Source organism: Dipodomys merriami, unplaced genomic scaffold (genome assembly GCF_024711535.1).
Source record: "Dipodomys merriami isolate MVZ:Mamm:240054 unplaced genomic scaffold, mDipMer1.0.p SCAF_97, whole genome shotgun sequence".
NCBI lineage: Eukaryota > Metazoa > Chordata > Mammalia > Rodentia > Heteromyidae > Dipodomys > Dipodomys merriami.
This window is the reverse complement of record NW_027206590.1, coordinates 1,510,720-1,536,275: the sequence shown is the minus strand read 5'-3', so window position 1 is coordinate 1,536,275 and position 25,556 is coordinate 1,510,720. Positions and strand designations below refer to the sequence as shown.

The 25,556-nt window shown below is 38.1% G+C and overlaps 1 protein-coding gene across 4 annotated transcripts in view; it reads right to left on the bottom strand.

The window, feature by feature from the left end:
* The window catches only part of Ric8b (RIC8 guanine nucleotide exchange factor B), a 106,222-nt gene that overhangs the window by 26,383 nt on the left and 54,283 nt on the right, over positions 1 to 25,556 (bottom strand). For all 4 annotated transcript variants that reach the window (XR_011370275.1, XR_011370276.1, XM_070014437.1 and 1 more), the window contains exons 5-8: positions 24,341 to 24,569; positions 23,625 to 23,720; positions 15,770 to 15,914; positions 3,132 to 3,276 (exon numbers count right to left, since the gene is read on the bottom strand). Coding sequence is in view for 2 of the 4 variants with exons in the window: in XM_070014437.1 (XP_069870538.1) it covers positions 3,132 to 3,276; positions 15,770 to 15,914; positions 23,625 to 23,720; positions 24,341 to 24,569 (615 nt within the window). In the remaining 2 variants the exon portion in view is untranslated. The remainder of the gene's footprint in view (positions 1 to 3,131; positions 3,277 to 15,769; positions 15,915 to 23,624; positions 23,721 to 24,340; positions 24,570 to 25,556) is intronic.

Genomic DNA, 25,556 nt, shown 5'->3' with positions numbered 1-25,556 from the left:
ACCTAAGTACTACAATTCATAATCACATCTGGCCGTTTGCTGGCTACTAATACACATTATAATACAAAAAACTTTAGAAAACTCAATTTTGAAAGTATAAATACCACAAAAGCTAATAAGCGTCTGGAACTAGTATACAAGTTACATGTAGCAATGGCTTTATTTTCAATTACAGTCCCTCAGCAATTTGAATTTGGATGTATTTCATGAACACATATGGGCATAAATTCCAGTTTAAAAAAAATGCTAGTTAAATCCTATGAACTGTCACAGGCCAAACTGGGCCAAGGGAAGAAAAATCTTCAAGTCCTGTTTTCTAGGTCATTTACATTAAGAATTATTAAAAACAAAGAAATTGCTTGCATAACCCCAAAATAATGAGACACCTATGACGAGACTTAAACAGCATGACAATATTGCAACAAAAGGAACAAAGCATCTTTCCTTGTGCTAAACAAAATATCTGTTAAGGAAACTAGCTACTATATGCATATGACCATATAAAATGATGCTTATCGAAATGGACTCCAAGAAATGGAAACAAGAGTTGTTTTTTTTTTTAAATTATACAGTTTGCAGCTATTTTTTCTCTTTTCCCCTTTGATTTATTATTTCTTGTTACTGTTTCTGATTTCTGTACCCTTTGTCTTGTATATAAGTTTATCTGATTGGGGGAAGAAAAGGGGAATCACAGAAATGGTGGGACAAAGGGGAAATATTTAACAGTGATACATAACAGAGGTATGGGGGAGAAGTGGGAGAAAATGAGGAGGGTTGCAACACTGTTCAAAAAGAAATGTACTCATTTATTATGTAACTAACTACTCGGTATATCACCTTTATAATAAAATTTAAATTAAAAAACACAAAAAGAAATTAGCTGCTGCCACAGCTATAGCTGAGATAAAAACAGCCTAAATAAAATAGCTCTGAGTTTATTTATTTAGAGAAATGATTTTAAGTTTTGGACATAATTATGGACTACTGTGAGTGTGAAGAGTGTCAGAAGGTGTCCTAGGATTCTGGTTAATTTTGGCTATCTCTTCCTCCTGTTTATCCTCTATAAAATGGCCATTTAAGGACAACCCTTTTCACCCCGCCTGAAAGCCACTGGTCTCAAAAAAGCCAAATGCCATAAAACATGCATCTTTCAACTGATGTTACAATGGTATACAATCCCTGTCAGTCACTTAGATAAACTTTAGAACTAAACTTTATCTGAAAATTTAACAAAGATGCTAGAAACATACTAAAAATCTATGTGGCCTGTAACATGACTAAATGGGTATACTCTGAATGTGCTATTTGCAGAATGTCATTTCCACTCCATTACATAATTTATTTTGACACAAAAAAGAAGTTCTGTAATATTAACTGTCTCCCATAGTCTGAATGTAAGCTCCATATAATTCTTGTAAAGGATTCCAGTAAAGGATTATAGGTTACCTTGGTGTACTAGTCAGAATCCACTTACACGTTGGATAGTGGGACTAGGGCCAACTAGATGAAAGGTAATTTCTGTTTCTATTAATACTAGCACCTATTGTGAACCAGTGCATCATAAAAGAAAAACAAAACTGAGAACTCTGACTAGTGAAGGGCAGTTTGTAGAAGACAATCCTTTAAGTCGATGACTTTATAAGCTTAACTAGATTATCCATGTGACCATATTGTTATTTAAAAGTCACACTAAATAAAATCAACAATATACAGTGAGATGCATGAATATTATGGGTTCTCTATCTTAGTGGGCTGCTTCCAGATGCCCTAGATTTCAAGGAATGCCTAATGTATTCTCTGCCTTCATTTAAAAATATGACTTTTAGCTGGGTGTGACAGTGCACACTAATGTGGACTATACTTATCACTAACGTGATCAGTTAAGCCTTGGAGCTTGGATTAGCATGGGTAATACAGTGAGATCCTTGTCAAGAGAGGGAGGAGAAAGAGAAGGGGAAGGGAAAGTGAGAGAATAGATGAAAAGGAAGAAGGGAAGAAAGGAAGGAAGGAGGGACAGACACTGACTTCTGAAGACATCACTTTTCAAATGGTACATTTTTGAGTCTCAAACGAAGAGACATAAAATATATCTGGCAAGATATAGATATAGAAATATAGTTTATAGAATGAAAGAATATAGTTTATAGAATGAAAGAATCAAGAGCTAACAAGAACTGATTTAGAATAACCACTTAGAGAAAGAAATATAATTCTTTTACCTCAAATTCACTCTATTCATTCTGGAATACTTTATAGAAAAAACCTATTAACCCTGACAGTGCCATAGGGAAAGGGTACATACATCTCACTAACATTTAGCTTAGCAAAACTGAATTCAAATGACTGCACTTACTAGTGGAGATTAAGAAACTTACCTGAGAGTAGGACTGGAAGGGAGGAAAGGACGGGGAGGGAACAAAGGAAAGAGAAAGAATGGAAGAAGGTGGTTTCTTTAGAAACAGGAACTGTATAAAAAGATATAAAGAATTATTATCTTTAATTTGTATGCACTGATTTAGAAGACTTCAATGTTTCTGGTTTGCCCATTTAGCATGTGGTCATACCTGTCATACCTGTTAACTTCCTAAGTGTATGTTAGATTAAAACCCAAAGTGGGGCCACACTTCATTACTTGTGTTAAATTAATGTGCCTTGCTCCATTACTTTTTGATATGTAAGGAGTTTTATGAAAGGGATCTATTATAATGTACAGAGCTTACATTTAGATTTCTAACAAAGATTTAAGACTCAAAGAGCCAACTTAAATACTTGGTCTTTCGTATACTTTCTAGAATCTCAATCTATGCAAAGGAAGGCAAGTGGTAAGTAATAATACTTCTAAAGCAGATGGTAAATATCTAAAAACACCAGCTCTCTTGGTACTTGAAAGATGAGAAAGAGCACTGTGAAAATAGCATGCAGCAGAACATTTCTTGAAGTGTTAACATTCTTCAATCACCCAAGTCACCTATGGAACCAGCTATGAAATTGCCTCTAAAAACACCATTAAATGGAAAGCGTCCACGTCCACAAGAGAAGGAAACATTGGAAAATGAAAGACGAAGTGAAAGGCAAATAACCAACTCAAAAGGCACAGCTAAGGTTAGGTGAAAAAAAACTTGATACTGTACTTTGGTTTTGCATTTTTGTATTCTTCAGTGTCTGTGTCCTCATCTTCTGAGTACCAATTATCTCCTCTTCCTCCAGCCAAGAGGCCTCTGGCCGCCAACAGTCCTGCAGCATTTCCATAGCCAGTGTATTTCAGCAGGCTATCCACTGCAAAACAGAACAGGGTTTATTTTAGACAGAAACCTTTGCACGTTCACCATCATCAACCACTCATCTACAGAGGGAAATGGGAACACAGTCAGGCCATTGGCAAAAGCTAATCTGATTTCAAACCTTAGTTTTAAAAAAAAATCAGTTTTAGAGATAGGAAAGGCCACTTTGAGGTTGTACAAATATGGCATGTAATATACAATCTTTCACCTTTTGTAGGAACCCAAGGGAAAAGGTATCCGAAATAAGAAAAATTAAGGATATAGAAAATAGTACAGATTTTCTTCAAAAGGGAAAGTCAGCAACAGTATGTAGACATGGAGATTAAGTCTAAGAGCTAGACTGGTTATATTTGAGTAAATGGTAAAAGATAAGTTACAGTTCTTTGAACTGTAGGAATGGAGTAAGAACTATCTACCTCACAAGTTAACACACGCAAGATTTTTAGCAAAGTATCTAGAATAAAGGAAACACTCTTTTTTTTGTCAGTCATGGGGCCTGAGCTTTGGGCCTGGGCACTGTCTCTGAGCTCTTCAGCTAAGGCTAGCGCTTTACCACTTGAGCCACAGCACCACATCCAGCCTTTGTGCTTATGTGGTGCTGAGGAATCGAACTCAGGGCCTCATGCATGGAAGGCAAGCGCTCTGCCACTGAGCCACCTTCCCAGCCCTGGAAACATTCATTTTCTCCCCTGGTAATATTAGGTAAACTGCAGAAAACAAAACAAAGGATCCTATCCATGTATAAAGGCATAGTAAAAATTGCATCTGAAATGACCATGAAAATTCAGACCATTTCCCTCAAAATGAAAAATAAAGCTGGGGAAAACTGAGTGAAGTGCACTAGAATGACTGGGGCTTGGCACTGGTGGTTTATGTCCATAATCCTCACTCGTCAGGAGGCTGAGATCTGAGGATCAAGGTTTGAAGCCAGCTTGGGCACTAAGTCCATGAGACTTTTATTTCCACTTTGGCATCAAATGCCAAAACTAGATGTGTGGCTCAAGTATGTAGAGTGCAGGCTGTGAATGAAAACGTGGAACCCCAGTTTAAGCCCTAGTACCAGCACATATACAACATACTAGGAAGAGTATGAATATGGCAAATACTTTAGGACAGAGATGTTCATTGAATAAGGAATGAAGGGACAAATAAAGGGAAGTCTTTTTATATATCTTTCAAAGAATATAGATAATTAATGAAATTTGTACAAAAGGATATATAATAATAATGTTAGTTGATTACTGAGATTTAAACTAATTGTTTTTCAACCTTGAAACCTATTGGTGATCTTTTGGGTAAATATGTATTAATAACGGGTACTGGAAAATATCATATCAGAATTTAATGAGGGACCACATGCTTCCTCTTGCTATGAGTGCCTTCTGTAAGGTACAGTGATTTTTTTTTTTTGGTACGGTCCTGGGGCCTGAACTCTGGGCCTGGGTGCTGTCCCTCAGGCTCTTCAGCTCAAGACTAGTGCTCTACCACTTGAGCCACAGCGCCACTTCCAGCTTTTTTCTTATGTGGTACTAAGGAATTGAACCCAGGGCCTCAGGCATGCAAGGCAAGCGCTTTACCACTGAGCCACCTTCCCAGCCCCAAATTAATAAATTCTTAATGAGTTATTAGGGGAATGGATGAATGTTTGATATAGTCTTTTTTGGGGGGCAGGGAACTCAGAGCCTTGTGCTTTCTAGGCAAGTGTCTACCGCTTGAGTGAGATCCCCAGTCTCTTTTTGCTTTAGTTTATTTTCATGTAGGATCTCATATGCTTTTGCCTCAAACCTCCATCCTCTTGCCTCCCAGTAGTTGGGATTATAGGCACTGTACCGCCATGCTAAGCCGCCGGGTATTCTTAGTATTCACGGAGGACAGGCATGATCTTAATTACATAGTCAGACTCAAAGTCTCTGAGGACAAATAATTATAGACGCCCTCATTGTAAGCACTACTGATAAGGCTTATTTTTATTTTCTTTTTGTGTATGTGTGTTGAACAAAACCCAGTAGTTTTTGAAAAATAAATAAGGCTGTTTAATGGTTCCAGAAAAATAAAACTTACTGAAATTATTCAAGTATAAATTGAGACAATATGGATAAGTGGCTTCAATTAATATACCTAAAAACAAGGTAACAATTTAAAATGGCACAAAACAGCTCAAGATTAAGAACACAAAGGATATGAAAAGCGAAAACAGGTTAAATAAAAGTGAACACAATAATAAATAGTTGTGTTCTTGTACAGGAAATTCTGGAAGCTAGCTTATAGTACCATTCCCTAGCATTTATGTGAAAACAGTATTTACTGCTCTTTTACTGGAACAAATGTGTCGACTTGTGGCAGGCAGTGTATGTTACAAAGATGATTTAAGATACACTTTGCCTTCAAAATGGGTAACATTCCAGCCAACAGTTCTAAAGGCAAATGAATTTTGGTAAAGAGAAAATACCTGAAAACGGACAGTAGAAAAGGAGATGATAAATGCATTACAAAATTCTCAGTGAGAAATACTGAAAGAAGTATTTTTAGTTGCTTTCTTTTTGTGCTAGTATTGGAGCTTGAACTCAGGGTCTCATGTTCTTGCTCTGCTTTTTCTCTCATTCTGCTTTTTTGCTCATAGTCGTAACTATCACTTGAGCTATGTCTTCGGTTCCAGCTTTTGGGTGATTAACTGAAGATGAGTTTTTTGGATTTGTCTGTACAAGCTGGCTTTCAACCTTGATACTCAGAACTCAGTTTGGTGAGTAGCTAGGATCATAGGCATGAGGTTGTTTTGGGTTAGTTTTCAGCCTGTTTTAAAATGCATGATGTAAACTGGGCACCAGTGGCTCATGCCTATAATCCTGGCTACTCAAGAGGTTGAGATCTGAGGATCACAGTACAAGCCAGCGTGGGCAGGAAATTCTGTGAGACCCTTATCTCTAACAACCAAAAGAGTTGGAAGTGGGGCAGTAGCTCAAGTGATAGAGCACTAGCCTTGAGCCAAAGAATCTCAGGCTAAGTTGAAGCCCCAGGACTGGCACAATAAAATTAAAATAAAATGGACCAAATAATATCCTACTTGTAACAGGAAAATAGAAGAGGAAAACTGACTGAACATGGATGTTAAGATGAGCTGCTAAGCATTATTTACCATAGCTAAGATATGGAACCAACCCAGATGCCCCTCAGTAGATGAATGGATCAAGAAAATGTGGTATATATACACAATGGAATTCTATGCCTCCATCAGAAAGAATGACATTGCCCCATTTGTGAGGAAATGGAAAAACTTGGAAAAAATTATATTAAGTGAAGTAAGCCAGGCCCAAAGAAACATAGGTCCCATGGTTTCCCTTATTTGTAATATCTAGTATATGGATGAGTCAAGCGGAAAAGGTCAGATAATGTGATGTCAGGAAAATGAACCCTTAGATGCGTATTTTAAGGTTTTTTTCTTTCATGCATGTGTTTCTAATGCATTTATAAGATTATCTCTTTGTTGCTTTGTATGTCCCTCCCCCACAGTATAACCCCTGCTTTCACTATATTTTGACGTCAGTATAACTTGTGGAGGAGATGGGGAAAAACCAGTTGTTTAAGGATACAGGTGGACCTGTTGCAACAATGAGAAGTACAGTTGTCATGTCCAAAACGAGCTTTACAACGTCGGTGCGGGGGGGGGGGGGGAGGGGGGGAAGGGGGGGAAGGAGAAGGATTGGGATTGGGGGGGAGGGGGGAGGCTGGGAAGGGATGTGAAGGGTAAACACAGGAGGAGGCTGCAATGCTTGGTAAGAAATGTACGCATTATCCTGCCCATGTAATTGTAACTCCTCTGTACAGTATGTTCACAAATAAAATAAAATAAAATTTAAAAAAAAAAAAGATGAGCTGCTAAGGCAAAGAAAAGATTTTTTGTTGTTGTTGTTGGTCTTGGGTCTTGAACTCTGGGCCTGGGCACTGTTCCTGAGCTCTTCAACTCAAGGCTAGCACTGGAGATAAGAGTCTCACAAACTTTCCTGCCCAGGATGGCTTTGAACTGTGATCCTCAGATCTGAGCCTTCTGAGTAGCTAGGATTACAGACATGAGTCACTGGCGCTAGCTAAAGAAATTTTTGTTAAACACACACACACACACACACACACACATTCACACACAGTATATGTTTTTTTGTTATAGTACTCATCCATGGAGTTACGTGAAAATGCTGCTGAAATGAAACAGTTCAGCATTCATTCTTTCATCATTACTTTACTAGGATGCTAGAGGGCACTATGAACTATGAAAGCAATCTTAGCAGCCCTATGCACTGTCAAAACTACACTGATAGTCACAGTGTTAAAAAATGTGGATTTTACTACACTGTATCAGAAAAGCAAGAATGGCTGAACTAGATTCAATCTAGAGTCCATTCTCCATTCTCTACAGAAATCTTTCCTTCTAGTCAGTTTTGTTTCTACAATTTTTAGAAACTCATATTAGCTGTTTCCACTAACTACTAGTGTCTTTACTTCAGTTTTATTATCTTTCCATTCCTTATTCTGTACACTGTTAAAATGTCTTTGTAAACAAGAACAACAACAACAAACAGGATTGTAGTGCAAAACCTTAGGTACTACAAAACAACAAAAAACCAAAATTGTTTTACCCTCCTGGCTTAAATCCTCTTATGTTTTCCCTAAAGAATAAGTTCAAGTTCCAAATAGTCTACTGCCTTCTTTTCTAGCTAGTCTGCACTATAGTTTCCTCACACATTGAACAAGTCTCTTCTCTGTACCTAGCAGGACTATTTCCCATTTCTTTGTCTCCTGAAAGACTCTGACTTCCACCACACCTAATTATTGTTCATTCCCTCATCTATGTGGAGGTAATACTGGAGGCATTCCTTTCTTAGGAGTTTATCATAGTACAATGAAATTATTCCTGGACATGGAGAAATACGCAAGATAGCACATTTACTAGGCTGACTGCACAGAGTACAAATGTTTGTCCTTTCATTATGCATTTTAGGGCACTTACTGTCTGATTCTTTGTTAAGCATTGAGGATATAAAGATGTAAATAAGGCATCATCTCCAACTTAAAGAAACTCAATGTCTAAAACACATGCTCATACATAAAGAGTTACAAGACAGCAAATGTCAAACGCACTTAAAATATAGATATGTAAAAATGGCACAAAGGAAGAATGATTAACACAGCTTAGAATGGTCAAAAGAGTCTTCACCGAGATGGTCTTCAAAGATAAGCAAAGTTCACCATGCTAACTACCAAGGGGAACGGAATACCATGAAATGAAGCATTAAATATGATCAAGCAAGGAAGTGTAACATGGGAGTATGAGTAGAGAAGTAAGCCAGAGTAAGTTCTATGTTTCTGGCTTTAGACAATGAAGGCTTTCATGGAGAAAATGACTAAAGGGAAAAGAAAAGGTTTAGGGACTGCAGACAATGCATTGAACTTTAGCTAGGAGATAGAAATACCTATGAAAAACAAGTGTAGATGTCAAGTAAGCAGGTGGCTAAGTGGAACAGGTTTAGGAGAAAAGCTGGGGCTAGAGACAGATAGATTTGGGAACCTGTTCAGCCAACAGAAAGCAGCAGATGCTAAGTGGAAGTTTGAGTTTGCTCAGAGCAATGAAAATTGAGAGCATGTCCAGAAGATGACTTGAGAGAACAGCAGCAGATAAACATGGAATTGGAACAGGGCTTCACAAACGAGATTGTGCAAGAAATCAAAGGACATCCAGGAGTGTGTGATAGCACAGGACAAGGAGAGTAGTCAAGTGTCAAATGTTGTAAGAGCTAAAGTAATATGAAAAAAACCCCCCACTGCTTTGGAAAACTAGATCATCTGTGGCCTTACTGAGAGCATTTTCAGTGGAATTTAGAAGGTAGGAAATAGCAGTGCAAAGCAAATTCTATTGCTACTGGAACTTAGAAGTAATTTCCCGACTTTGCAACAAGTTGAAGCCTCAACAACTAAAAAGAAAAACTAATTAGTCTGAATACGTCAAGATGTAAAGGACAGTGATATGAGCAATTATGTAGGGTGAAGAAAGCAGATAGAGATTTTTTTAAAAAGCAAGAATAGAGATTAACAACTGATGGAGCAAGGCTTTTGGAAGACATAAAAAGATATACAGGAAATGGAGATTTTAGTTCTAAGTGAGAAAGATACCTATTCCTTTGCTTATGCTGATTTTTTTTTTCCCACCATGGGGCTTGAACTCAGGGCCTGGACGCTGTCCCTCAGCTCTGCAGCTCAAGGTGAGTGCTCTACCCCTTGAGCCACAATGCCACTTCCGGCCTTTTCTGCTTATGTGGTGCTGAGGAATCAAACCCAGGGCCTCATGCATGCAAGGCAAGCACTCTACCACTGAGCCACCTTCCCAGCCCGACACTTATTCCTTTGAGACTGAAATAGAGAGGAAACTAAAATTTAAATGTGGGGCTTCAGTGCTGTAATTTTCTGGTACCTTAGCACCTACCACAATGCCTGGCACTGGAAATTAGTAAATCTGTTATAGGGTGAGGGGTTGGAGGAGGCAAGGAATTATTTTACAAGTCATTTTCTTTTGATTAAACTATGTAAGGTCTATTTTAAAATCATGTATAGCCCAGCACTGGTGGCTCACACCTGTAATCCTAGCTACTCAGGAGGCTGAGATCTGAGGTTCACGGTTCAAAGCCAGCACAGGCAGGAACATCCCTGAGACTTATCTCCAATAAACCACTAGAAAACCGGAAGTGGCACTGTGGCTCAAGCGGTAGAGCGCTCACCTTGAGCTGAAGAGCACAGGGACAGCGCCCAAGCCCAGAGTTCAAGCTCCACGACCGACAAAAAAAATAAATAAAATAAATAAAATCATGTATAGAAAATACATAATCTGTGGAGCAAAAATAAAACATTTGTTATATTGGGCTCTACAGAGCAAGTGGGTAGAATAAGAACAAGTTCATCTCTTGGTCACTAAAGGCTGGAAATGTGCCTGGCATAGATGAGTATTTAAGATACTCGAACGAGTCTTTCTTTGTACACTCTTCCACTGCAAGACTGTGTGCTTCCCATTTCACCTCATTCCAGTTTCCTTTGTTGTTTTTCAGTCTCCTTTGTTGTTCCTCTGTGTTACGAACTCAATAGGTTTGCTGCTTACTATCTCTACTGTGTTGTCTGACCTTTGAACACCGATCAAACTACCTTTACTTTTAAGTTAGTTTTGCATATCCTCAAAAAGAAAATTTGACCACTTTGACAAATTATTTGAAATTTATTTCATTTGATAATTTACCTCCAAATCCAAATTTTGAAACCTAATGATTTTTAAGTTGGAGTTAGACTGTGGACTTTTTCTATCCATGGTTTTAAATCTGAGTTAGAAGACACTATAAGATGGAGAAATTTTACATAAAAATCCAGAGTTCTAGCTTCTCTTTAAAAACTTGGTCCAGGGGCTGGGAAGGTGGCTCAGTGGTACAGCGCTTGCCTTGCATGCATGAGGCCCTGGGTTTGATTCCTCAGCACCACATAAGCAGAAAAAAAAAAAAAAAAAAGCCGGCAGTGGTGCTATGGCTCAAGTGGTAGTGTGCTAGCCTTGAGCTGAAGAGCTGAGGGACAGTACCCAGGCCCAGAGTTCAAGCCCTACGATCGGACACCTCCCCCCCCCCAAAAAAAAATAGAAGACACTATAAGATGGAGAAATTTTACATAAAAATCCAGTGTTCTAAATTCTCTTTAAAAACTTGATCCAGGGGCTGGGAAGGTGGCTCAGTGGTACAGCGCTTGCCTTGCATGCCTGAGGCCCTGGGTTCGATTCCTCAGCACCACATAAGAAAAAAGAAAAAAGCCAGAAGTGACGCTGTGGCTCAAGTGGTAGAGTGCTAGACTTGAGCTGAAGAGCTGAGGGACAGCGCCCAGGCCCAGAGTTCAGGCCCCATGACCGGACCCACAAAACAAAAACAAAAACAAAAAAAACAACTTGGTTCATCTAGTAACAGTTTCCATAGTTCCTTCCTGATAACAATCAAAGAATTAAACAGCAATGTCCCCTTTTCAGTATCCTATAGTGCTCCTGAGCGAGTTGCTTAAGTGTTGGTGTTCATTTGTCATCCTTACATCTGCTTCACTTGATTTACTTTTATTATGACTAGCCTATTCGAGTCTATGACTCTTGCATAAGAAAGTAAGTAACTAGAAGTGGCACTGTAGCTCAAGTGGTAGAGCGCTCACCTTGAGCTGAAGAGCTAAGGGACAGCGCCCAGGCCCAGAGTTCAAGCCCCACGACCGACAAAAAAAAAAAAAAAAAAAAGTAAGTAAGTAACATATAGCCAGAGACTTTATCTTGTATACTTCTGTAATTCTAGGGTCTATCTAGCTCAAAAAAATGTTTTATGAATGAGTGAAGGTTGACTCTAAAAAAGTTTTTAATTCAATTGGAAAGAAAATCAGATGATTATATATGGAATTGTCAACTGGAAAGAAAATCAGATGATTATATATGGAATTGTCAAAGTTCAAATAAAAAATATTACTGTGCTAATCAAGGTTGGCATTGAGCCCCAAACCACAACTATGAAACTTCATAAATGTTAGGTTGAAGAAGGAAACAAAAACCAACCATTTCAAATAAAAAAATTAATGGAATTCACTTACAAATGCATATACTATATCTGCTAATAAGCTGTGACACTCACTAAATCATCAATAATGTAATTATATTCACCAGTATATTTACATATGTATTTTGCTATGCATTCAGAGTTACATACAAATAGAAGAAACAAATGTTAAATTTACCTTATTGAATTTTTAAAAAAGTATAAATGAGGTGAGATATTCACTGTAAACCTAGAAAAAATATATACATATGTGTGTGTTATATACATATATTTTTTTTTGGGGGGGGTTGGGCCTGGGGCTTGAACTCTGGGCCTGGGTGCTGTCCCTAAACTCCAGCTCAAGGCGAGCACTCTACCACTTGAGTCACAGTGCCACTTCTGGCTTTCTGGTGGTTAATTGGAGATAAGAGTCTCATGGACAATGTTCCATAGGAAATGTACTCATTACCTTGCTCATGTAAATGTAACCCCTCTGTACAGTATTTTTACAATAAAAACGTACAAAATAAAATAAGAATCTCATGGACTTCCCTGCCCGGGCTGGCTTTAAAAGTGATCCTCAGATCTCAGCTTCCTGAGTAGCTAGGATTACAGGTGTGAGCCACTGGTGCCTAGCATCAATCAATCAATCAAATCTATCTATCTATCTATCTATCTATCTATCTATCTATCTATCTATCTATCTATCTATCTATCTATCTATCTATCTATCTATCTATCTATCTATCTATCTAGAGAGCGGGAGAGAGAATGATAGAGGAGGTACTGGGGTTTGACTCAGGATCTTGCACTTGCTCAGCTTCTTGGCATGAGTAGCTAGGATTACAGGCATAAGCCACCAGTACCAGGCCTTTTGACAAACTATTTTTTTTTTAAATTGTGAAAATACTGTACAGAGGGGTTACAATTACATGGGCAAGATAATGAGTACATTTCTTATCAAGCATTGTAGCCTCCTCCTTTGTTTCCCCTTCCCATCCTCCCTCCGCCCCCCCAGCCCTCCCTCCCCCGCAAAGTTGTAAAGTTCGTTTTCAACATGACAACGTGTACTTCTCATTGTTGCAATGGGTCCACCTGTATCCTTATTTAAACGACTTGTTTTTCCCCTTCCCCTCCACAAATTATACCGACATCAAATAGAGTGAAAGTAGGGGTTATACTGTGGGGGAGGGACATACAAAGCAACTAAGAAATAATCTTATAAATGCGTTAGAAACAAATGCATGAAAAGAAAAAAAACATTTAAATACGTATCTTAGGGTTCATTTTCCTAACATCACCTTATCTGACCTTTTCTGCTTGATTCATACATATACTAGATTTTGCAAATAAGGGAAACCATGGGACCTATTTTGCTTTGGGCTTGGCGGAGGTTCCTCAAAAGACTCCACATAGAGCTCCCCTATGACACAGCAATCCCACTTTTGGGCATTTACCCAAATGTTTACAAACAAGACCACGCTAAAGCTACCAGCACAACTATGTTTATTGCAGCATTATTTACTATAGGCAAGATATGGAACCAACCCAGATGCCCCTCAGTAGATGAATGGATCAAGAAAATGTGGTATATATACCCAATGGAATTCTATGCCTCCATCAGAAAGAAGGACATTGCCCCATTTGTTAGGAAATGGAAAGACTTGGAAAAAATTATATTGACAAACGTTTTAAAATGAAAATACATGTATGTGTGATTTAGATTTAAGTAGATACATATACAAACTTTAAAAACAGCTCATTTTCCATCGAAAAAATATAGACTCAATGTAGCCAATATTTATTGACAATAAGACATTAAGAAAACCATTTAATTACAAGATGTTAAATCAAAGTCATAGAAGAAATGAACTGTTCAAATGGACAGATGAAACTGGTATAACAACAACAACAATAACCTCAGAGGGTCCTCATGAGAATTTCTTATGTCAGGCACTAATATTTTTCACATAATAAGAGCTATATATGTCATCTTTGTGATAATCATTAAATTTTGTTCCTCAGAGGAAATTAAATGGTTGGATAAATAAGTCAGAAATGATGTTTAAGAAAACAGTTAAGCTGCCTGTTCAGAGAATTAGCCTTTTTTTTTTTTTTTCTGCCAGTGCTGGGGCTTACACTCAGGGCCTGGGCGCGTCCCAGAGCTTCATTTGCTCAAGGCTAGCACTCTTACCACTTGAGCCACAGCACCACTTCTGGCTTTTTCTGTGTATGTGGTACTGAGGAATAGAACACAGGGCTTCATGCATGCTAGGCAAGCATTCTACCACTAAGTCACATTCCCAGCCCTGGAAAATTAGCCTATAAAGGACAAATAAGTCATATAATTTTAGAGGTACTATAAATTGTTGGCTACAATCACTTTATCTTATACATATTTGTATTTCTATTTAGTGTATTACACAGCTCAAATTCAATGACTACAAGCTGAAAGACTTGGTAAAGAAGCTAAACTTCAGCCGGGCGCCGGTGGCTCGTGCCTGTAATCCTAGCTACTCAGGAGGCTGAGATCTGAGGATCTTGGTTCAAAGCCAGCCTAGGCAGGAAAGTTTGTGAGACTCTTACCTCCAATAAACCGCTAAAAAACCAGAAGTGGTGCTGTGGCTCAAGCGGTAGAGCACTCGCCTTGAGCTGAAGAGCACAAGAACAGCACCCAGGCCCAGAGTTCAAGCCCCACGACAAAAAAAAAAAAAAAGAAGCTAAACTTCAATGAACTCTAATTTCAAGGAATTATAGTAACTGACCCAGGCATGTGCCTGATGATCAAAATAGTAGTATAAGAATAATACAAAGACTTTTCATAATGACTCAATGTCTTGTCCCATCAGTATTAGAAGTGTGGGTAAGGGGCAAAGTTTACATGTGTGTATATTTGGTAATTTACCTGTCTCTGCATGTCTTAATAAATTCAGAAACATATCAAATGCATTTATTTATTTTTTTGGCAGTATTAGGGATTGAAGTACTAGTGCCTAGTAAGACTTATGCTTACTAAGCAGGTACTCGACTACTTGAGTCACACCCAAGACTTTTTGCTTTAAGTTATTTTTCAGATATTGTCTCATGCTTTTTGCTTGGGTCAGCCTGAATCTCAGTTCTCCCAAACTCTTCATTCTGAGAGCTGGAATTACAGATGTGAGCCACCACACCTGGCCCTAAAAATGTTTTAAAATTCCTGCTTTTAAGCTAGGTTCAATGGTTCACACTTGTAATTCTAGCTATCAAGAAGCTGAACTTGAGTGGACTAAGATTTGAAGTTAACCCTCAGCAAAAAGTTCACAAGATTCCATATCAACCAATAAAAAGCTGGACATGATGGCGTGCAACTGTCGTCCCACCTATGTGGGAAACAAATAGTAGGATTGAGTTTCTTGCCAGCCCGGGAACAGATGTGAAATCCTACTGAAAAAGTAGCAGAAGGGGCTGGGAAGGTGGCTCAGTGGTAGAGTGCTTGCCTTGCATGCATGAGGCCCTGGGTTTGATTCCTCAGCACCACATAAGCAGAAGAAGCTGGAAGTGGCTCAAGAGCTGAAGAGCTGAGGGACAGCGCCCAGGCCTAGAGTTCAGGCCCCACGACTGACAAAAACAAAAAACTAACAAACAAAAAAAGAAGCTCAGAGTCAGTGCCCAGGTCCAGCCCTCCCCCTCCCCCCCCCCCCCCCCAAAAAAATAGCAGAAGTAAAAAGAGTCAGAGGTGTAGCTCAAGTAGTATACCAGGAGCCTAACTTTTGCAACGCTCTGAGTTTAAACCCTACCACTGTCATAAATCACAGTAAGTTAAAAATAATCATTGCTTCAAAATGAGTGGAATGATGATCACTATCAACTGGAGTTGTCTCAAATTGTGTCCCAAAGATGAAAAAAGTAGAGGGCGAAGAGAGTTTAACCTACCTCTCTCCTTGCAAAGGACAAAAAGGAATTCAGCAGCAATTTGCTTGACTCCAAGGTCAACATGTGTCATGAGGCGCACCAGCTTATTTCTCACAGTTGAGCCAACTTCAGGTCGATTTGTCACGTCCCTCAAAGGTGGTAAAACCTGACGGCACAAATGAAAAACCCATTATCAATGACGGGAAGTAGAGCGAGGATGGTACCATACAACTCACCAGTCTTGCAGTGTGTACTGGGTTTAGTTTGGTAAAACTAAGACAAGTTAAAAATAAATACAGGGTAGCACTAAAATAAAAACAAACAGAAACACACAGTTTTCCGGTCATTTCATGGTAATACTGAGGTTCCATTAGACCAGATACCTCACCCGTATGTGCCACCAAGTTCTCCTAAAAGCATTTCTGGATTTTCAATTAATACCTGCAATACCTCTTCGTGAGCCCATAAAAATTCATTTTAATATCTGTGTCATTTCTCTTTCTTCCATAGTTGCCCTTAATACTCAGACAAAATAGTTTCTTCCTTTTTTTTTTAAGTCTGAGAAGATTTTCAGTTGTTTATAAACATTTTTGTGCTTGGGCTTACAAGATATTTAATTTTATGATAAAAATCACTATTATGGATTGAGCATCCCTAACCTGAAAATCTAAAATGCTCCAAAATCTGAAGGTTTCTTTTCTTTTATTTGTTTTTTTTTTGTCGGCCGTGGGGCTTGAACTCTGGGCTTGGGTGCTAACCCTGTGCTCTTCAGCTCAAGGTGAGTGCTCTACCGCTTGAGCCACACAACCACTTCTGGTTTTCTAGTGGTTAATTAGAGATAAGAGTCTCATAGACTTTTCTGCCCGGGCTGGCTTTGAATGGTGATCCTCAGATCTCAGCCTCCTGAGTAGCTAGGATTACAGGCTTGAGCCACCGGCGACCAGCCTGGGTGGGATTTTAAAACCATTTATCAATTTATTAAAAATTAAAGGGTAGAGTTTACCTAAGTATAAGTACTTGCTGACCAAATAAGTTCTCTTGTTATTTGGCATTTTCTGACTTTCATGGTTCAGACAGCATTGGTAAGAAAGTACAAAACGTATTTATGAAGGAAAGTCTCTGTACTTTTTTTTTTCTTTCCTTTTTTCTTAAAATTTTAGTCTTTGTACTTTTTAGAAAGTAGTCAAGTAAATTCTTACATGGGCAGGATTATGGGCATTATTTTTTTTTTTAAAGCAGACATGATGTCTCAAATGGAAAATTCCACATATAAACACATATTATGTGACAGATGGCAGTCAAATGAAGATACAACAAAAATGTTGTATAAATTACCTTCAGGCTATGTTTATAAAGTTTATTTTTTTTCCTTTTTTTTTTTTTTTGGGGGTCTGGTCGTGGGGCCTGAACTCTGGGCCTGGGCACTGTCCCTCAGCTCTTCAGCCCAAGGCTAGTGCTCTACCACTTGAGCCACAGTGCCACTTCCGGCTTTTTTCTTTTTTCTTGTGTGGTGCTGAGGAATCAAACCCAGGGCCTCAAGCATGCAAGGCAAGTGCTCTACCACTGAGCCACCTTCCCAGCCCTGTTTATGAAGTTTATATAATACACAGTGAGTTTCTGTTTAGAGTTGTGCCCCATTGCCAAGATATCTTATTTCGTATCTATACAAATACAAAATCTGAAAAGATTCTAAACCTGAAACACTTCTAATGCCAAGTTGTTTTGAATAAGAGATATCTAATCTGTAATTAATGGGTATTTTATATGTGCCAGTTGCTATGGCATATTATTTACAGTGCTCACAGTAACCCTGCAAAGAAGGTAGTAACATGATTCATGTCTATAACCTTCAAGGGTTAATTTAATGTAAGTTGTTTAGTTTGTTTCTTTGCTTACTCATTTGTCCATCCATATGCCAATACTCCTGGTTTCCTGTCCCTGACTAGTTTCTTTGTCTCAGTCACTTTTGCTAATTCTTTTCTCTTTCTGTCTTACAAATGGTGGAATACGCAAGGATAGAATTCTTTAGTAACTTCCCCCCCTTTAAGGAGTCAATTCAACATGTCAGTTTATAAGCATATTGCAACTTATTCAGTGAATTTTTCTTTATTATGTCTACTCCTACTACTGTGGTCTCATTCAGTTTTATGGCTTTATACAGTGTTTGCAATCTGCATTTCCAAATTGTATTTCCTATTGATTTCTTTCCTGATATTGAGAGCTTTTTATTTTAAATCACTGAATAGAGTTGAATTATAATATTTTACAAAGGACTATAGAAAATAATAGATTAAAATAACAACAGAAATTATATTAAAATGGCTTGTTTCCATTTTAATTATATCTATAGGTGAGTGTACACAGAGAATATTTGACATAACACAATATTCAATATGCTGCCACCTCACTTACAAGCTGATTCCAGGGCAAATCAAAATCAAAATGTCATGAAATCATCTCTCTAAACTTCACATTAATGCTTCTCAAGACTGTGCTTGCCAAATAAATAACCATGGATCTTCTTAAAATGCCACTTCTGATTCAGTCTAGTATTTACCTGTGATTTTGTGTTCCCTTTCTTTAATCTTGGCAATTTTTTTTCTTCTGCCAGTCCTGGGCCTTGAACACAGGGCCTGGGTACTGTCCCTGAGCTACTTCTGCTCAAGGCTAGCACTCTACCACTTGAGCCACAGCGCTACTTTTGGCTTTTTCTTTTTATGTGGTACTAAGGAATCAAACCCAGGGCTTCATGCATGTTATGCAAGCACTTCACCATTAAGCCAAATTCCCAGCCCCCTTCTTGGCAAATTTTTATGCACACAATTGAGTGTATACTATAGGTGCTATGCTGTACAGATCTGCAGACTGTAATCATTTTAAATAAATGAGCTTTTATTCTTATTGGATAGTAACTGCACTTTCTCCCTGATTCCTTAGTAAGCAATATTCTACTCTGCTTCCAACTTCCAGACTTTAAAGTGTCTCACAACTGGCATGTTCTACATGGAACTCTTACTAACAAATCTGCTCTTCCTACAGTTTTTCATCTCCTTAAATATTAAAAGTTCACTTTTCTAACTGCTAAGTACAAGAACCTTAGAAATACCCTTGACTCTTTTTTTTTTTTTGCCCCACATTTATTCATCAGCAAATTATGTTGGCTGCATTTGAGAAATATACTCATGATCCAACCACTTTTTACTGGCTCCCCCAGTATTAACAAATCCAAGCTACTAGTATTTTTTTTTTAGATTCACTCACTGCAGCCTGTGAAATGGTCTTATGCTTCCATCCTGGTCCTCTATGATTTATTCTTTTTTTTTTTGGGGGGGGGGTGTCCGGTCATGGGGCCTGAACTCTGGGCATGGGCGCTGTACCTCAGCTCTTCAGCTCAAGGCTAGCACTCTACCACTTGAGCCACAGCACCACGTCCGGCTTTTTTTCTTTTTGCTTATGTGGTGCTGGGGAATCGAACCCAGAGCCTCATGCATGCAAGGCAAGCCCTCTACTACTGAGCCATCTTCCCAGCCCCGATTTATTCTTTACACAGTAGCTAGGATCATCTTTTGAAACTCAGAGTCCTCCAGTTCTCATGACTTCTCATCTTACAGTAAGAGGCAAGGTTCTCACAACTTCCTTAACCAGGATCCATATAGTCTGGCTTTCTGCTACTGCTTTGAATTAGTTTCTACTATAGGCACCTAGTAACTATTCCATGGAGTTCCTTAAACTTTCCCTCCTCATGTCCTTGCATTTGCTGTTCCATTTGCCCAGAAACTCTCTTTCTAAAACTATGTGTATGATTCTTTTTCCTACTTCCTTTAGGTCTGTTTAAATGTCATTTACAAAAGATATTCTCTGACTGCCCCTTCACTAACCTTTAGCATCCTCTTTCTCCCCATTTCCCCCAACTATGACCACCACTTGACATAGTAAATATTTATTGATTTACTGTGTACTTCTTTTCACAGAAATTCCAGTGGTACAGAAATGTATTTTTTGCTTACTGTTCTCTTCCCAGTGCCCAGCATATTACAGGTACTCAATATATTATTTCTTGACTGGAGGGTAAACAAATCAATTCAAATATTTTTATTAAGGATTCTGTTAGTATGTTTTCTATTACCGTAAGGAAATGATTGAAACTGGTTAATTTTATGAAGAAAGGAGGTTTATTTTGTTCATAGTTCTGGAGGTACAAAACCCAAGATCCACCCTCATGGCTCAACTTCTGTTAAGTGCCCATATTATAATATGGAGGAGGGTATGCTGGAGGAGGGCAACCATGTTATGAAACAGAAATTCAGTGATTTAAAGGCTGGGCTTCTATAATAAATTGTTTTTGCAAAAACTCAAGAATCCTACAAGTGCTATCTTACTCCCTTCAGAGGGATACTTTAAGGATCTAAGGATCTTCCTTTTTTTTTTTTTTTTTTTGTTCCTTGTGAGGTATGAACTCTGGGCCTAGAAGCTGTCCCTGAACTTTGACGCTCAAGGCTAGTGCTCTACCACTTTGAACCACAGCACCAGTTTTCTGGTGGTTAATTGGAGATAAGAGTCTCATAAACTTTCCTGCCTGGCTGGTTTACTACTGTGACTCTCAGATCTCAGCCTCCTGAGTAGTTAGGATTACAGGTGTCAGCCACCAGCATCTAGCTTGAGGCCCTACCGCTTATAAAAGGTTCATATCATCTCCATTCTCAGGACCAAGATTCCAATACATGAGCTTCTGGGTGTCAAATGACATCCAAACCATAACAAGTGCTTTCTGCATAAACAGGCCCGATGTGATCCCCCTTGATAGGAAGGTTGATTTTTGTAAATTTCTGTATTATACCTTAAGCTATGGGTTGAGTGTGCCCCCTTCAAGGGTTTATGTGTTGAGATCTTGGTTCTTCAGGTACTGGCAACAATAGGTGATGAGAGCCTTAAGTGGTGGGGGTTAGAGAGCAGTCCTTAGTTCACTGAAGAACTGACCTCAGAAGGCATTAGGATACCTTGACCTCTCACAAGAGCAAAGCCAGCTCAAAGCAACTCACCCTCTGGCTTTCTAGCTTGAAATATGGTTTCCATCTTCTGCCATATACCATGTAGTCTTCACCAGAGCTAGGCCAAGGCTAATAAGTCTTGCCCTTGCATCTCATGCCTAAATAAATCTGTTTTCCTTATAAAGTAATAAAAATCAGACTAATTAGGAGAAAATTACCACCAAGAATGAGGTTGGTACTATAACCAGCCCTGAAAATGTGGATAGCTTTGAAACTGGGTGATAAGTAGAGATGGAAGAGATCTCTACTTATAAGTAGAGATAAGTAGAGATGGAGGGGAAGACTAAAAAGCCTAGAATGCTATAAGCAGTGTTATATGAGATTCTAGTGAGGGAATCTGAAGAGGAAGAGACTAGGGAAGTAATTTCAAATGGAAGTAAGAATCTCTTGGGAAACCGGAAAAAAAAAAAGGCCATCATTTCTAGACCTTTGGAAAAAAGTTAATTGTACTATGTCCATGTTCCACAACTTTGTAAAAGCTAAATAATATTAAGAATAATAGACTAGTTTGTGTGGTAGAATAAATTTCAAAACAACAAAGCATTCAGAATAGTAGTCAGATTTAAAGCAGGGGTTGTTAGCCAAAGGAAACAAAAGTAGAAAAATTTGGATTCACAGCCCAGCCAAGGAAGGATCAAAGAAAGAGCAAGTAACTGTGGCTAAGGAGGGCAAAGCAGAGCAACTCCTTGCTAAGGAGATTAGCAAGAATGCTGACTGTTAGGAATGGAAAACAGTTTAGCGGGCATCTCTCAAATCTTCCAGGCTACCATAGGTGCAGAGAACTTCCAGGGTGGAAGTATCTTAGGGACTGAGCTAGGGTGTTCTTACTTCTTTGCCACCCCAATTCACCTCAGGATTCATTTCTATGTTCAAATGGAGAAGAATTCTGGCTGCAACAGTAGTTCAAGCAAGTTTAGGCACAGCCCATGCCAGCTGTACTTTTCTGGTTTCTCTATGGTATTGGCTCTGCAAGAATTATGGGATCATGCAGTTTCCACTAAGGAAGGCCTGGAGGCCAAGCAGAAATTTGCTACAGGCACAGGTGGAGCAGGCAAAATGAGATGGAGCTGTGGTAGAATTGCAGTAGGGACCCCAGATAGATAATATCCAGAAATATGTCACACTCACCCAGAAAACCCTCCAATACTAGCAGACAGTCATGTGAGCTATGACCAGCAAAGCTGTAATGGTGGAAATGACCAAGGTCTTGGGGACTCATCTCTCACCAAAAAATAGCTAGATCTGGAGCTTTAACATTTAAAGCTCCTGCTGGCTTCTACTTGCTTTGGACCAGTTCCCACTTTGTACTTATCTATTCTGCTCTTTAGGAATGGAAATGTATAACCTGTTTCTGTTCTACCACTGTACACTGGAAAATTTTAACTTATTTTGGTTTTGTGCTAGAAGTCTGGCTTGGATAAGACTTTATACTTTTTTTTTCTTTTGATATTAAGTTTGAACTTAGGGCCTCATACTTGTTAGGCAGGACACTCTACCACTTGAGCTACACCCTTCAGACTCTTTTTTTGTTTTAGACATTCTTTGTCTCCTCAGGGACTACATGGTTTTGGTTAGTGGTCCTCCTGTCTACACCTCTCATGTAGCTGGATTACAGGTGTAAATTATCATTCCCATATTTTGTTTCCCAAGATGGAGCCTCACCAACTTTTTACTTGGGCTAATGTTGAACCTCAGAGATCCTCCTGATATCTACCTCTCAAATAGCTGGGGTTATAGGTATATATCACCATGCCTGGCCTACTTTTTGATTTTTGAGACAGATTCTTGATTTTAGTTCAGGCTGGCCTCAAACTCATGCTTCTCCTACCTTAGCCTCCTGAGTGCTAGAATTCCAGAAGTATATCACCATATCTTGCTTGAATTAATGACAAAATAAGTTAAAATCTGGGACTGCTGGGTATAGAGTGATTGCCTTTTGTATTGTAAGGAGAATATGAACTTTGGGACTAGTAGTAGAATACTATAGTTTGGATGGATATGGTTTGAGTATTTTCCTCTAAAGACTGATATATTAAACTTAATTCCCATTCTGAGGTAGTAAACAAATGGAAACTTATAAACTATTACAGTGCTTAGAGCTAGGACCTTTGGCAGGTGATTAGAATTAGGTAGGTCTTTAGGGTACAGCCCCAAGATTAAATACTGGTATCTTTATAAGAAGAGAGAGAGAAACTGAAGATAGTGGTCCATTTCTATAATCTCTGCCACTTGAGAGGATGAGGCAGTCTGGGCTGCCCAGTCACAATGGCTGCTTGGTTTTTGTTGTTGCTGTTGTTCTTTTTTCAGAGGATACTAAAGTATCCTCTCATCTCAAAGACATACTCTGGAAGATGTTTCTTCCAGACATTCTTCAGAGACCTTTCTTACTCATCCAACTTTCTGCTCACATGTCACTGCCTTAGGGAAGTTCTCCCTTATCCCTTTATTATGTCTTTCTCTTCATCTGCTTGTCTTTCTTCAAAACACTCAGCATTTCCTGCTAATATTCTATATTTTACCCAATTACACACTCTGCTATAAAATCTACCAGCATACAAATTTATCTGTTGTTTAATATTCAGAGCAATATTTAGAAAACAGCACATAGTAGATCTCAAAAGACATTTGTTGGATAAATAAATGTATGACTCAAAAATATACAAGATCACTTATTTCTTGATTGGATGCTTTGCGAGATTATAACTTTTATGGATTACTGATTTTCTGGAAAAAAAACTCCACTGCATATGAACTGAATTAATTCTATGTTAATTAAACACATATAAAGACATTAACTTTGAGATTTAATATACATCAAGCAGTTTTACCTGATCTTTGAGAAATTTTCTGATATTCCGATGGGCTCGAGAACATTCTGTTAACAGGCTGAGAACTGGAGTCAGACCCTCTCTATAGCTGCTTCCCTATAGAGAAAACCATACATACTAATTAGTTCAGTTTCTAAAAGTATGTTTTTCTCCATGTAATTCCTGCATATGGATATTGTGGGGGGAGGTGGATTTGTTTTACTTTATTAAAGTTTACACACTATGTTTAAAACTATTTTTAACAATATTTCTATTTTTTAAAGCTATTTCATGTCCTCCATTTTCTAGAATGTACCCTGGCTCAGCCAACAGGCATCGGTGAAGTGAAGGTCTTGGTGACCCACATATATTATCCTGCTACTTTTTTATATAGTCACCAAACACAGTGAGATACAGCCTAGAGAAAATTCAAAAAACTTAAAACTTAAAAAGGATTTTTAAAAAGATATCTTTAAAGTTATTTTCCCAAGTATCTACATAGAAGAGTGGATCTATTTTCAGGCATTAGTCACAAATTTGGTGTTACGAGAACACAATTTTTGGCATTAAACAAATAAGCCTATTTGGTTTCTGTAATTTATCATACGTTACAATAAAATACTTTAAAAAGTAAAATTATATAACAGATCAGCTATAAAATAAAAATATCTCAGTGGTTTGCATTTGTAAGCTGACACATTTACATTCTTTACAACATCTTCCCAAAATTTGCTTACCTTGTCTATTCTCTTCTCCATAAAATTGAGTAAAACATGAATGGCCTCCATATTCATACCATTGTATACCATGGTATTGTTTTTCAAAACTGTTTCTTTCTCAGTTGTTTTATCACTGGGCAGTTCATCTAGAGTTGTTGCCTCTTGGGCTGTTTCTTCATGGGTTAATGGACAAATGAGAACATCCAGACAAGAGACCGGAACATTGCTTAAAAGGTTGACTGCATTGCTGAAAAGCAATTTAGAAATACAATATTTTAATTTCATTGAATAAGTCCTTTAAAATGCAAACACAATAAGAAGTTCACTGTTGATTTTTAAGGAATCAATTAAAATTTTTCTTTTTCAAAATGAGCCATTAATATTACTTGGCATTTACTAAGAGGCAGAAAATAAAGGACAGTCTCAATACACATATGACAAATTAGTAAGACCAGATGTTAAATGGACAGGCAGAGTCACATGATGTCATGTCACTATCTGAACTGCTAAAATGGGAATTAATGAGCTTTAAAGCTAGTTCTTTGATTTTATTTTGACAATAATGCTAAGCTTTGTATTTTCTTCTGGGGGTTTTAATCCTTTCATGGATCCATTGGTGTTTTATTCTTCCTTAGATTACAACATAAAGCATTTGAGAAGTAATGCATATAAGCAGCTTATCACAGAGGCAACAACATTAAAAAACCAAACATTGCAGGATTGAGTTTTGTACAAAATACATTTTTTAAATCATCCATTTTTTTCTAAGACATATGCAGGAATAAGAAAATGGTATTATTTCTCCCCTTCTTATCATTAGGTCTCTTCAAATGAGGCTAACACAGCGATTTCTAATCTCAGTCCCTTAGTCTTTCTGCCATATTTTAAGGAATTCATAAGCCTGGGATGTACACCAGTAGGGGGAACCCACACCTTGTATTTCTGGCCTTCCCTTAAAAACCTTGTTCTGTTGTTCAGTGTACAGATTAAACCCTCACTAACAATTTCAAAATTAAACATGTTCTCACTGGGCACATTTTCTACCATGCATTATTTTATATAAAAAGAGAGGTACTGTTCTATGCTAACTAAATCTTAATTGCCTGTACCTCAGAACTTCCTGATAAACAACAATGGAAAGACAGGCATTACATTTCCTAGTGACAGAGAGGCAGGTCTAAAAATAACCATATCCTGATTAAAAATAAACTGTTGCAGATGCAATTTAAAAGTC